Raw genomic sequence first — 12,610 nt, 5'->3', positions numbered from 1 at the left:
GATTTTTATGTGGCTCTTTTCAGGAGGTTTGAACTATGACCTCCCAACATCCATAACAGAATCATATTACAGTTAAGCCATGGGGTCCGGGCCAGAGGTCCAAACAGAGGTCCTGCTTTCCATTCCTTTTCTAAGACAAACACACATACTCTTTTCTTTCACCTTGAGTTTGTTCTGCTCCCTTGGGAAAGACTAGAAAAGACACTTCCAGAAGGCAGAAGGCCAGTCTGAGAGGAATAATCTGTGTGCGGATTTTTAATGGAAGGCTAAATGCATTCTGGGAGGGTAGACTGCTGTCTTAGCCTCCATATGATGACTGAATTTCAGACACTTCAAATATTGCTGCAGGCTTCCAACTGTGTGATTGTATTGTAATACAGTTGTCCTCCATCTCTGCATATGTGTGTGTCAGGACAGAGAGAAAACAAATGCCACACACAGTGTAATTCCACAGAAACAATAATCCAGCGGCCAATATTATTCAGTGGCATATGATAAAGCTTATCAACCTTAAATCTGTATAGCTAAAGGGTTTTACACGCTCTTTCCATCTCTCTCTTTGGCGTTCTCTCAGTCTGAGTGCAAGATCTCATTTAACTCAAGCTTTCTTTTCCATCCACTGCTCAGTCTGTGTATGTAAGAGAAAATCAGCTGTATTATCTGAGGAATTTGGTCCTTTTGCAGGAGCAAAACCATTTGGCTGCTCATTATTTGGTGGATATGAACTCTAGGTTTGTGGCACGCTATAATTAAGCTGTAAAAAACAGATATGAGATTTTTTTTTTAATTCACTTACTAGCAAGTGTTCAAATATATAATAGTACTTAATAAGCAGATGTCAGGGTGATGTTTTCAAGTTCAAGTTCAAAAAAGCTACTAGACTGAATGAAAGCACACACACAGTGATAATTAGTTCTCTCGGATGGTTGTGGACGGTGTGAATTAACAGGTTACTGAACTGCTAAATGTGACAGCTGATGAATCAATAAAGCCGATCTTCTCGCTTACTCGCTCTCCATCGACACAGATCCACTCCACTCTTTACCCATCAGCCAGGCAGTTAATCAATGTGATTATCCTTGAGAGAGATAGATCTGAGAGTGAGAGAGAGAATAGACACACACACAAATGTTTGTTTTTGTGAATTGTGGGGACATTCCATAAGCGTAATGGTTTTTATACTGTACAAACCGTCATTTCTATCCCCCTACACTACCCCAACCCACCACAGAAAACTGTGCATATTTTTACTTTCTCACAAAAACTCATTCTGTATGATTTATAAGCCTTTTGAAAAATGGAGACATGGGGTAATGTCTTCATAAGTCACCCTCTCCTTGTAATACCTATGTCATACCCATGTCATTATACAAATTTGTGTCCTGATATGCCACAAAAACGCGCACACACACACACACACACACACACACACACACACACACACACACACACACACACACACACCTACACACACACACACACACACACCTAAGTACCATTTGAGTGACACGTATCTCAAGCAGAAGAGATGAAGAATATGTAAAGTGATTTGTTTGATGATCCTAGTTGCATAGTGTGAATTTGATTTTGTTATAAATCACAGAGAATTCTCTAATTTAGCAGTCTTTGGAAAAACTGACAAACACAGACTATGGAATCATTTGTTTAGGGCTGCTTATTTAATGCTTTAATTTAGTGTGGTTACAGTTTTTTTTTTTTTAAACAATTGCCAGGACCCATTTCTTAAAGGTTTAGTTCACCCAAAAATGGAAATTCTGTCATTACTCACCCTCATGTTGTTCCACACTCGTAAGAGCTTCGTTCATCTTCAGAACAAAAATTAAGATATTTTTGGATGAAATCTGATGGCTCAGTGAGGCCTCCATTGCAAGCAAGATAAGTAACACTTTCAGATGCCTATAAAGGTACTAAAGACATATTTGCTCAAAGTTTGCTTAAAGGTGCGCACATTCTCCCATCATGTATGTTTTTATAGATCACAACCTTTGCGTGGGAACTGGCGTATGCACGGTTCCAGCCAGTTCCCACGCAAAGGTTGTGATCTATAAAAACATACATGATGGGAGAATGTGCGCACCTTTAAGCAAACTTTGAGCCATGCGTACGCACATTCTGGAGACAAAAGTGATATGAACTGAGATAGATGTGCTACTTTTGATCACTTTTCCAGTGACATGCTGCTTTAATGAAAGCGAGGAGCGCTGGGAGCACAATAATTCCTCTTTAAAGGTGCCCTAGAATCAGGGATGGACTGGGACCAAAAATCGGCCCTGGCATTTTGGCCCAGACCGGCCCACCACCACATAAGATCACAAATACCACCCGTCCTTCCGCTTATATATATAACGTATATATATATATATATATATATATATATATATATATATATATATATATATATATATAATGTCATGACTATATAGTTATATATTACTAATTATGTAATTTCATAATATATATATATATATAATTTTTTTTTTTTTGTAGTTGTTTACAACCAAGTCACCAAAATACGATGAATACACACTGAGCATAACCCAACACACAACAGTAAATCTATTAGCCTTATTACAGTTTACATATTCTTATCACAATGTTAATTGTTGTTGGTGTGGGTGACTTATATCCACAACAAGCTATGGTAAACAAGCTAGGTAACATTATAATCGCTAAAATAGCGGACTCACGGGAAAAAAACATCAGTTATCATCTTTTTTGTTGTTGTTATGACTAATTACTCAGCACCGTCAGCATTAAATAGAAAATAATCACTTCATCCGATGTTTTTGAATAAAATAGCCTTGACAGCCGACTTACTGGAACTCATCTGTCTGAAGAACTGTTCTATGGCGTTTAAATAGAGTCAAAAGTCGCGCGCACAAAAACCACGAGCACGAGAATAAAGCCAAGCGCGCAAAACAGACCCACGAGAGGAAAATAACAACGCGAGAGCGCATCTGTGCACCCGCGAGCGCGCATTTGTACACCGCGAGCGCGCAGAACATTATTTGGGAGCGGAAATTCATACTGGCGCAAGCCCCTGCTGCCTAGCGCGCACAACTGCACATGAGCTCTAGCGCGACTACTCAACACTCGCTCGCTCCTCGAGTTGACTTTTGACACTTTGAGGGCGGGGCAATGACTTTTGTCTTCCCACCTGTGATTGGTCATTTGTAAAACCCAATCAACTACAATCTGCCGCCTCCCCTCCCCCCTTACAGCATTTTCGTCCAAGAATCCCCAAGAATGTCGGAGAAAAATGAGGTAAAACACAATGGCAAGCATTATTGTCCTTAATACCATAAATTGGGAATGGCCTACTTTGCAGAGCCTATTTGACAACAGCAGTAATATAAAATAAATGTATTTAATTGTTATGAAAATATTCTGCATACGTCTATTTTGGTTCTAAGTGATCAGTTCCATCATGTTCTTGGCTTTTCTTTTCTGTATAGTCAGCTCATAATTACGAAAGACTGATTATACACATATCTGTAAACTGTTATTAGGAAGAATTGCAGGAGGCAGCAAGAAAGGTCGTCTCACTGCTGCAAAGTGCCCTTTCCCGGCCTGCAACAAGAGACAGTGAGGATTGTTCTCATCCTTACCTATACTTACACTGATCTGCTTTTCTAAAAGATTGACAATTACATAATTTTTGCACATTGATCATACAATGCATGATATTAAAGCAGCAATGTTATCACGATTTAATATAAAAGTAGTAGGGTAAGTGTAAACCTACATTTAAGTGTAAATGTGTAAGTGTAAAACTACATGTGCTTTTCGGAGATATTGGCATAAGGTAAACAATAGGTTAACATGTTTTCCTCTCAATTAATATATACTGTAGTAATGGCTTGATGACATGCATGTTTAAATGAATAATGTTAAAAGTCTCATGGGTAGACTTAGTACATATTTTGCTCATTTTATAACTGATTTAAAAATATAAAAATTGAGTTGCCTAAATAATGTATATACTGTATTATATTATTATTAACTGAGGGGTACAAATTTAAAAAGTCATTTTATGAGTCAAATATATCTGATTTGTAACATTTCTTTCCTAAAGTGGTAACATTTTTAGAAATGTGTTGCTTTGGTGTGTTTGAAAAAGGTTCTGCAGATTCTACAAACCACACTAGACAAGAAGTTCCACAGCAAAATACCTTGGAGCAGAACATGAAAAGGTTTGTCATATTGTTTTTATGGTCATTTTAACAATAAATTGTTGAATGTAGTGTTTAACATTGTTTTGTAAAATACATTTACGGTTTATGTTTTTTGTTTTGTTTTGCAGATCCTTCCCAGGACTGTTTGGAAAACATTTGGGGAAAAAGTGACCAGGAAAAGAGGAACACACTCTAGCTTTACTGACATGAAAAGAAAACTACATACTGTAAAGTGTTTTGAAGTACAGTTCTACCTGGTAAACAAACACATGGAGAAGACACCAAAAGCTTCAGATGAGCTGACACTTCTACAAGCAGGGATGGGTGGGAGAACTATTACTGTCAAAGATGATTCTGACCATTCATGGGTAAGTTGTAGTTGAAAACTTCACTTGCACTTCGATGTTCATGTCAGACTTATGACTTGCATTATGTTTTTTATGTAAGTGCACCACCTAAATTCCTTTGCAGCTGTGCTCTGTTCATTTTGATGCCGGGGGCATTGCAGATATAATTATTGATCGCTAGACTAATATAACTTACCATATGTTATTAAAGAATTAAAAAAAACGTATTTTTGTCAAAGTACTTACATTATATAAATTATGTACAGCTCTCCAGAAAACTCGAGGAGACATACCCTAAAATGACTGATTTGAATGGGGCATGGATGTTGTATAAGGCTGTTGGTAAGACTTTGAAACTTTCTATACATACTATCTCATGTGACCTCATGGCAAAGTGACTTTAAATATTATGTCCCTCCTTATAGGTGGATCTGGACAAGAAAACTGTGTATTGTACCCCCTGAGGCAGAAGGTAATACAGGCGCTTACCTCAGTTCGGTTGCTCGTGGCAAGTCAGCACTATACATTGTGCCAGTGCAAGGAACACTTGATATGTCACCTCTTCCTTATTCTTCAAAGGAGTTTGAAAAAATGCCCAAAACAACATGTCGTAACTGTTACGAAAACATGCCAGTCCAGTTTTTAGCCGCACATGTGGCATCTTGTAAGACAGTGACACTCTCTGATGAAGAGGTGAGAAATATTTCTTTCATATTAAAACAATTAATTAATTAATTGCATATTTGTTGCCCCATGGCTAATAAAGTTATTTATTTATTTATTTAGTTTTTTTGGGTCTTTTGCAGACGACTTCTACATTTTCTACAGATGACAGTCCTGCCATGGACATAACTATGCAAAATTCCCCAGATAACACTTCCTCTATTGAAACATCTGTAACGGTAAATGTGTTTGTTTGATGCAGCAAATATAAAGTCTGTATGTCCTAAAAAGAAGTCATGTCACAGGTACTGTTATTCATCCAGTTCATACTTTAATATGTTTTTATTTTACATTTTAAGGACACCAACAATTTAAACCTTACTTCATGTGCCAAGGGTTCTGAGACAGTAAGAATAACTAATTCATTCCACTTGAATAATAGTAATAAAAATAATGATAATAATAATGTGTTTTATTACTACATACTACTTTAGACTGCCTGTCCCATTTGCGAGCAGTTGTACCCCAGTGACACTGTAGAATTCCATGCAAGCTACTGTGGTGAAAGGTATTTCATTTTTTCATTAATTATTTTTTAAGCTAGATTTCCAATAAAGGTTTTAACATGTTATGATAGTAACTGCACCTCTGCTTACAGAGTATTACTGTATATTTATTCCCACAGAGTTTTTGATGAAACAGAGGCCTTTGACACAGATAGAACTGAGATATGCCCAAAACGATTAAAGGACACAGCAAGAGATTAAAAGGTACCTCAAACCCCAAATAGTTCATCAGAAGTTAACTGTTTTACATTAATAATGTGAAACATTCCAATTTCATGCTTTTTTTCTCTGCTCCCAATATTATTAGCATTGCTGATGTCATCAAAAGCCTTACTGAAAGGGTGGACGAAAGCAGCACCTTCAGCATTTGTGTTACCAGGGAACAGATGGTTGAAAGAGGCATTAAACAGTGGCAGCGGCAGAAAAAGTCTTCCCCTAAAAATGCCCTTAGAGTTACCTTTATTGGAGAGGCTGGCATTGACAATGGGGCGCTGAAGACAGAATTTTTAACTGGTTAGTTTTACAGTAATATAATTTATGGTTGATATCTATGAATTTATTGTTCTCTTTTTTCTTTTCTGAAAAGAAATGATGTCAGGAATAGAGAAGCGTTTTTTTGAGGGTGGGGATGGTGGCAAAAACCCCAAGTACTCAATTACAGACTTGGACAAACATAACTTCAAGTAGGTTATTTAAATTTCACACTTATTTGCCAATGTTAGTTTTTTACGATTATTGTTGACATGACAAACCATTTTATGCAGGGTTATTGGAGAGATATTTGCTGTCAGCATCGCACAGGGAGGACCGCCACCAAACTTCTTTTCGCAGTGGTGTTACAAGTATATATCTACTGGAGAAGTGGATCAGGAAGCAATAACTGAAAGAGACATTACTGACCCTGAAGTCTTGGAACTAATTAAAGAGGTAACTCATTTAAGTATGGAAAATGGCTTTTAAAGTTAAATTATTTGTTAAATTGTTAAGGTAGTGGAATTTTTGCCTATAAGGATTAAAAATTAAAATACTTTTTGTGTTTTTTTCAAAGATTAAGGCAGCTGACAACACAACTGTCATGGAGTTCACAGACAGAATTTTGTCATGTGGTTATACAGGGGCAGTGTCTTTTGAAAAAAAGAAGAGATTGTGCGGTATATGACATTTTATTGTAGGTTATTGGTCTTGATTTTTAATTCAGATACTCATTTTTTCTTCAATTATCTTTGTATTATAGCTCTGTGGTTCTACACTCTACAGTGAGGTTACTTCCCATGCTACAACAAATTGCCTCTGGATTGAAACTGTATGACCTCCTTAGCTTGGTACAAGAAGAAACTGACATTTGCAGGCAGCTGTTTGTTCCAGGATCTTTTTGCAAGGTAAATATAAATACCACCCAATAGATAACTTGCTGAATCAGTAAATGTTTTTAAATATAATTGTCTAACTTTCTTCATTTTGTAAATTTAAGGTGGATGCTGATTTTCTGATGAAATCACTATCACCTTCATTTAGTGAGACGGGTACAATGAGGCGTGCAAGGGAGTCCAAAGTAGTCAACTTTCTGCAGGACTATTTACAGGACATGGAGGATGAAGGTGACTAATTTATACAAATTATTAATGTTTTCACATTACAGTTAAAACTGTTCTCATTACATTGTTATGGTTATGATTTTTTTCTTGAAACTGGATTTAAAAAGATTTGTTTTTTAACTAAAGCCAATTTGTCAAAAGTTGTAGTGCTAAAACTTATTCCATTGTAATATTTTTAACTGCAATTTACTGTAAGGTAAAATCTCTCAACTGATTTTTAATCACTTTCTCAGGAGAGAGCAAAGACGACAGAGACAACAGACCTGAGGAGGAGAGTATGGGTGAAGAGGACAAGGCAGAAAAACATACCAACACACACATTAATGTTAGCAAGTTTTGCCAATGGCTGACAGGACAATCTCATATTCCCTTAAGTCATGCAGACCGTGAGAACTTTAAAATTGTCATTGAATTTGACCACGACTGCAGTGTGCGCTATGGTACACACACAATCTGTTATCCTGTAGTTAATGCATGTTCCCGCTCAGTCACATTCCCAATTGCACACCTGAGTTGCACATACATGGAATTCAAAAATGTAATCTCACAGGCCATTACCCATGGCTATGAATTTGGACGCATTTAGGAAAATGCAGACTGTAAAAATGTTCAAATTGTCATGGAATTTGACCATGACTGCAATGTGCATTATTGTACACACAGTATCTGTTATCCTGTAGTTAAAGTGGTAGTTCACCCTTCAAATGAAAATTATATGATTATGTACTCACCCTCATGTAATTTTAAACCTTAAACCCGTTTTTGTTAATGATGGTAACCACACAGTTGGCAGCAGCCATAGTAGGAAAAACGAATGCTATGGAAGTCAATGGCTGCCACCAGCTGTGTGGTTACCATTGATAACTGAAAAGTCTAGCTTTGTGTTTAACAAAATAAAGTAACTCGTGCAGATTTAAAACTACATGAAGTTTAGTAAGTAATCACAGAATTATCATTTAATGAGTGAACTGTCACTTTAATGCATGGTCTTGCTCAGTCACGTTCCTAATTGCACACCTGAGTAGCACATATAGGGATTTCATAAATCTAATCTAAGCTCACATGATGAGTTATTGTGCAAGTTTATGAAGTGATGTTTGTGAATTCCAACACATAAGTACAAGTTGTATGCATTCAAAATGTTTTATTGTTACTGTATATGTTTACAGTGTATGCAGTACCAAAGCATAAGTGTTTTCTTCTTAAAGAATGTTCATGTACTTCAGCTTCAAATGTTTACATGCTTATTACATGTACTAGAAAATAAAAAAAAAGTTGCAAACTTAAAGCGTCCATGTATTCACTGAAATGTATCTTTATGTCCGTAGTCGTTTTATGTGTTCATAGCAGATTATGTAGAGCTGTTCATCATTAATGTTCAGATCCAGTGGATCAACCAAACTATGTAGTTCATTCATCATTTCTGCAGTCATAGGGCTCTCATATTCAGGTACGACAACACCGCTTTCTGATTCAAGATGATCAAAGTCAGCAGCAGTCTCCCAGTCAATGTCAGGCTCTTGTATGGCCTAGAAATTTTCAATAAGACAACAATTCAATGTACAGTCAGGTCCATAAATATTGGGACATCGACACAATTCTAACATTTTTTGCTCTATACACCACCACAATAGATTTGAAATGAAATGAACAAGATGTGCTTTAACTGTAGACTGTCAGCTTTAATTTGAGCATTTATATCCAAATCAGGTGAACAATGTAGGAATTACAACAGTTTGCATATGTGACTCCCACTTGTTAAGGGACCAAAAGTAATGGGACAGAATAATAATTGTAATTGGGATAATGAGGGAATAACACACACCTGGCCATGGAACAGCTGAGAAGCCAATTGTCCCATTACTTTTGGTCCCTTAACAAGTGGGAGTCACATATGCAAACTGTTGTAATTCCTACACTGTTCACCTGATTTGGATATAAATGCTCAAATTAAAGCTGACAGTCTACAGTTAAAGCACATCTTGTTCATTTCATTTCAAATCTATTGTGGTGGTGTATAGAGCCAAAATGTTAGAATTGTGTCGATGTCCCAATATTTATGGACCTGACTGTATTTACAATTCAATGCCATTGTAATATTTATTATAGATTATCTATATTATATATCATAATGACATTGTCTTATCAAATTATAGTCATCATATTTTGCTTCTTAAAAATGAATTTGTACTCTTACCTCAGGGTTATCAGAATCTACAGCAGTGTTAAGCATCCGTGCAATCTCCCAAATCTGTGTTGGAGACCGGTTTCTCTCAGTGCGTAGAGGATGGTGGTTCCAGCCTTCAATAAATACCTCCAAGTCTCGTTTGAGTCTTGGAAGAAATGCAAAGTGTACACAGAATATGTCATCCGTACATGAAATGTCCAGGAGGCCATCTTCTTCAAGAGAGTGTAGAAGATTGTAGTATTTTGATGACACAGAGATCCAGACGTCTCGCCATAACCGCTCTATTCTGTTGGGGGATCCAATGAGTAATCACTGTTACCATGTAGGAAAACATGACGTTTTATCAAACATGCAATAATTTTAAAACGGAACAAAACCTTATATTGCAAGTATGTGGTAGAATGTGTTCTGTAATGTTACATCCAAAGTTTACACTGCTAACACTTGTTATATCATGAAAATTTAATGTTAGTAAAAGTAACTCAAACTGTTACTGTTTCTATGACTAGATAGTAGTTTTTATGTTGTGGAGGAACACTGTCCTATGGTGTCACAGTGACATTTGATAAAAACTTAATATACAATTAGCATAAGACAGATTTATCTTAATTGTTTAAGTGACAAACAACATGAGAGATTCAATGTAACACCATATGGCACATTTATGGCGCATTTGTCATATGTATAAATAAATACGGATACATCAGAATGAAACAATAAAATGTGATGAGGATACGCCTTAATACCAGGAAAACTGAGAATAAAATAAGAAGCATTACCTTTGGTTGTGGATACTTTTTCCTGAGATGAAGCTCCCCCGATTATTGCCACGGACAGTGAACATAAACCGAGCAATATCCACATTCTCCACTCCCTGGTCAGCTCTTACCCTTAAATTACAACAATAATAGTGAAATTAAAAGAAACAGTTCATACATTGGATTATGGCTCTGACAAATAAAGATTATCCTCAAGTAATAAAATAACTTTTTAAAGATAATGTATACCAAGAAAGTGGGATGGGCAAAGAATTTACCACGAGTAAACTACTAAACTAAATAAACTACTCAAGGAAACAATAGAATGCTGTTGTCCAGTAAAAGAAGGAGATGCAACAAAAAATGCCAATGTTTGTCAATGTTTTTTAAAGACATTTTGCTTTGAGGAAACTAGTTAAACTGATTATAAAGCTCTTGTACACTCTAATTTATCTAACAGCTTTTAATCATTAAAATTTTTCTCATATTATTTACACAGAGAAAAGTGCAGCTTTGTAACAATTTAAAGTACATTACCTTGAGGGTAAACCATGCCGATGAGTTGCCTCCAAAAAGAATGAAAATGCTGTGGAAGCACGGTTATTTGTGGCTGCATTCAAGTACAATATCTACAAAGTAAAACATACAGTAAATCAGATTAAAATGGTAAACCATTAAAAAAATATTGTGTGTGTGTGTGTGTGCCAATTACCCATCAAATATTAGTTAAGTCATTGTGGATTTTAATTGATGACTAGTAACAAAGGTTTTAATGTGTTTACTGACTACATAATGTTGACCAAATGTTAGCCAGTAGTTACCTTTCTGGAGAACCCATCCACTCCTCCAAATATCACAATATTGTATCTGTGAAGAAATTAAGTAATATACATTATTGATATAGTTATTAAACATGCAAATCTATTCATATGTTAAAACATGACTTTAATGCAAACCTAATTAGCTTGTGATTTGTGTCCACATGTACCAGGGACAAGGGCCCTGGAACAGAGTACACTCGGCGCACAACACAGCCAAGACTTGATAACCTTGAGATAATACCCATTGAATCAACCCTATGCATAGAGGCTGCAATTCTTCTCCACTGAACTCGGTAGCCCATAGACTCCAGTCTTCCTCTGACCATCCTGTAGCCTGAATTTGGTAAAGCGTTCTTCACAGAAGCAACCAAACTGTCAAGTTCTTCATCACTGATGGAACTATACATGTCACGGACAGAAAGCTCATAGTCTCTCATGCGTCTGAAAATCGTGCTTTTGAAACGCCCATCAATGTGGCTATGCAACTCACAGGAAGTTGAGCCTGTAGCATGTATTTTAAGCGTTGTTCCTCAACCAAAATTTTTGGTCGTCCTGTGGTGATAGCAACTTCCACTCTGACACATGGTGCTGGATGTTCCACTTGTGCCCGTATAAGCTCAAGAGAGCTCTTGCAAAGCCTGGGTGATAGCAGGGGGTACTTGTATGTGACTGGACAGGGCCTCCAGAATATACAGCTCCTGACGACACAGAAACTCCAGATAATCTAAATCCAGTGGTGTTGTGCTGAAGGCCTGTTGCAACTTGTGTAAAAGATTTTCCAAAAAGTGGTGTCTTAGCTATTGACAGAACAAAGAATAATTAATGAGATGTTAAGATACCATGTCACTGTTGTGATAAACACACTTCAAAAGTTGAAAGGGTTACATTATCTCTACTCATCCTTTGATTCCAGGAAAGTATCAAAAATTAGATAATGAGCATCAAAGTTTGATTTTACTTACTAATTTCCCTATTTCAAACATGGTCTTAGTAGTAAATATATCAAAATTATTTTCTTAATTGTTTGCATATAGGATGATAGAAAACATCAAAACACAAAAAACTTCACTTTTTTTACACTTTTTACAGGGTCACATAGACCATCAGCAGAAAAATGCTTTTAGTGATGTAACTATGTTATTAAGTTTCACTAATACCGTTTGTAATGTGTTCTAATCATTTTATAAACGGCATTACGATAATAGCAATAGGGGTCGGTGCTGTGGTTTGAATAAATCACAAAGATTGCATTTTCGCTGCTTTGTTTAGTAAATTAGCATACTAGCTTTGTTTAGTAGCTAGAAACGCTACTCAGCCATGATTTATTTACTGTATATTGTCAATGTAGGTCAAAACTAACCTTTAACATCCTACATTTATGGGTTAGCCAGCTTTATCTTAAATTAGCTTATCTTTTTTAGTCGTTAAGGTCCTATACAAACTATTCAAGATGATTTTATCTACATGCATTAGGCA

At 36.3% G+C, this 12,610-nt stretch overlaps 3 protein-coding genes across 3 annotated transcripts in view; 2 read left to right on the top strand and 1 right to left on the bottom strand.

The window, feature by feature from the left end:
• The window catches only part of LOC137026449 (uncharacterized), a 56,579-nt gene extending 50,606 nt beyond the window's left edge, over positions 1–5,973 (top strand). Inside the window, exons 2-7 of the mRNA XM_067393805.1 lie at positions 3,531–3,606; positions 4,969–5,236; positions 5,350–5,445; positions 5,566–5,613; positions 5,701–5,774; positions 5,892–5,973. Of these exons, the coding sequence (XP_067249906.1) occupies positions 3,531–3,606; positions 4,969–5,236; positions 5,350–5,445; positions 5,566–5,613; positions 5,701–5,774; positions 5,892–5,973 (644 nt within the window). The remainder of the gene's footprint in view (positions 1–3,530; positions 3,607–4,968; positions 5,237–5,349; positions 5,446–5,565; positions 5,614–5,700; positions 5,775–5,891) is intronic.
• Positions 5,974–6,047: 74 nt separating this feature from the next.
• Positions 6,048–8,152, top strand: LOC137026448 (G2/M phase-specific E3 ubiquitin-protein ligase-like). Its single transcript, XM_067393804.1, has 7 exons — positions 6,048–6,285; positions 6,359–6,455; positions 6,537–6,699; positions 6,827–6,918; positions 7,007–7,151; positions 7,244–7,370; positions 7,601–8,152. Exons 1-7 carry the CDS (start codon positions 6,048–6,050, stop codon positions 7,951–7,953), a joined length of 1,215 nt encoding a protein of 404 aa, XP_067249905.1. The 3' UTR covers positions 7,954–8,152.
• Positions 8,153–8,662: 510 nt separating this feature from the next.
• LOC137026427 (uncharacterized) lies at positions 8,663–11,561 on the bottom strand. Its single transcript, XM_067393771.1, has 6 exons — positions 11,270–11,561; positions 11,135–11,180; positions 10,851–10,942; positions 10,335–10,445; positions 9,565–9,841; positions 8,663–8,896 (listed from the first exon to the last, which is right to left on the bottom strand). The coding sequence occupies exons 1-6, from the start codon at positions 11,539–11,541 to the stop codon at positions 8,684–8,686; spliced, it is 1,011 nt and encodes a 336-aa protein (XP_067249872.1). The 5' UTR covers positions 11,542–11,561; the 3' UTR covers positions 8,663–8,683.
• Between the last annotated feature and the right edge of the window lie 1,049 nt (positions 11,562–12,610).

The sequence above is a fragment of the Chanodichthys erythropterus genome, chromosome 9 (genome assembly GCF_024489055.1).
Source record: "Chanodichthys erythropterus isolate Z2021 chromosome 9, ASM2448905v1, whole genome shotgun sequence".
NCBI lineage: Eukaryota > Metazoa > Chordata > Actinopteri > Cypriniformes > Xenocyprididae > Chanodichthys > Chanodichthys erythropterus.
This window is presented reverse-complemented; position numbering and strand designations above follow the sequence as displayed.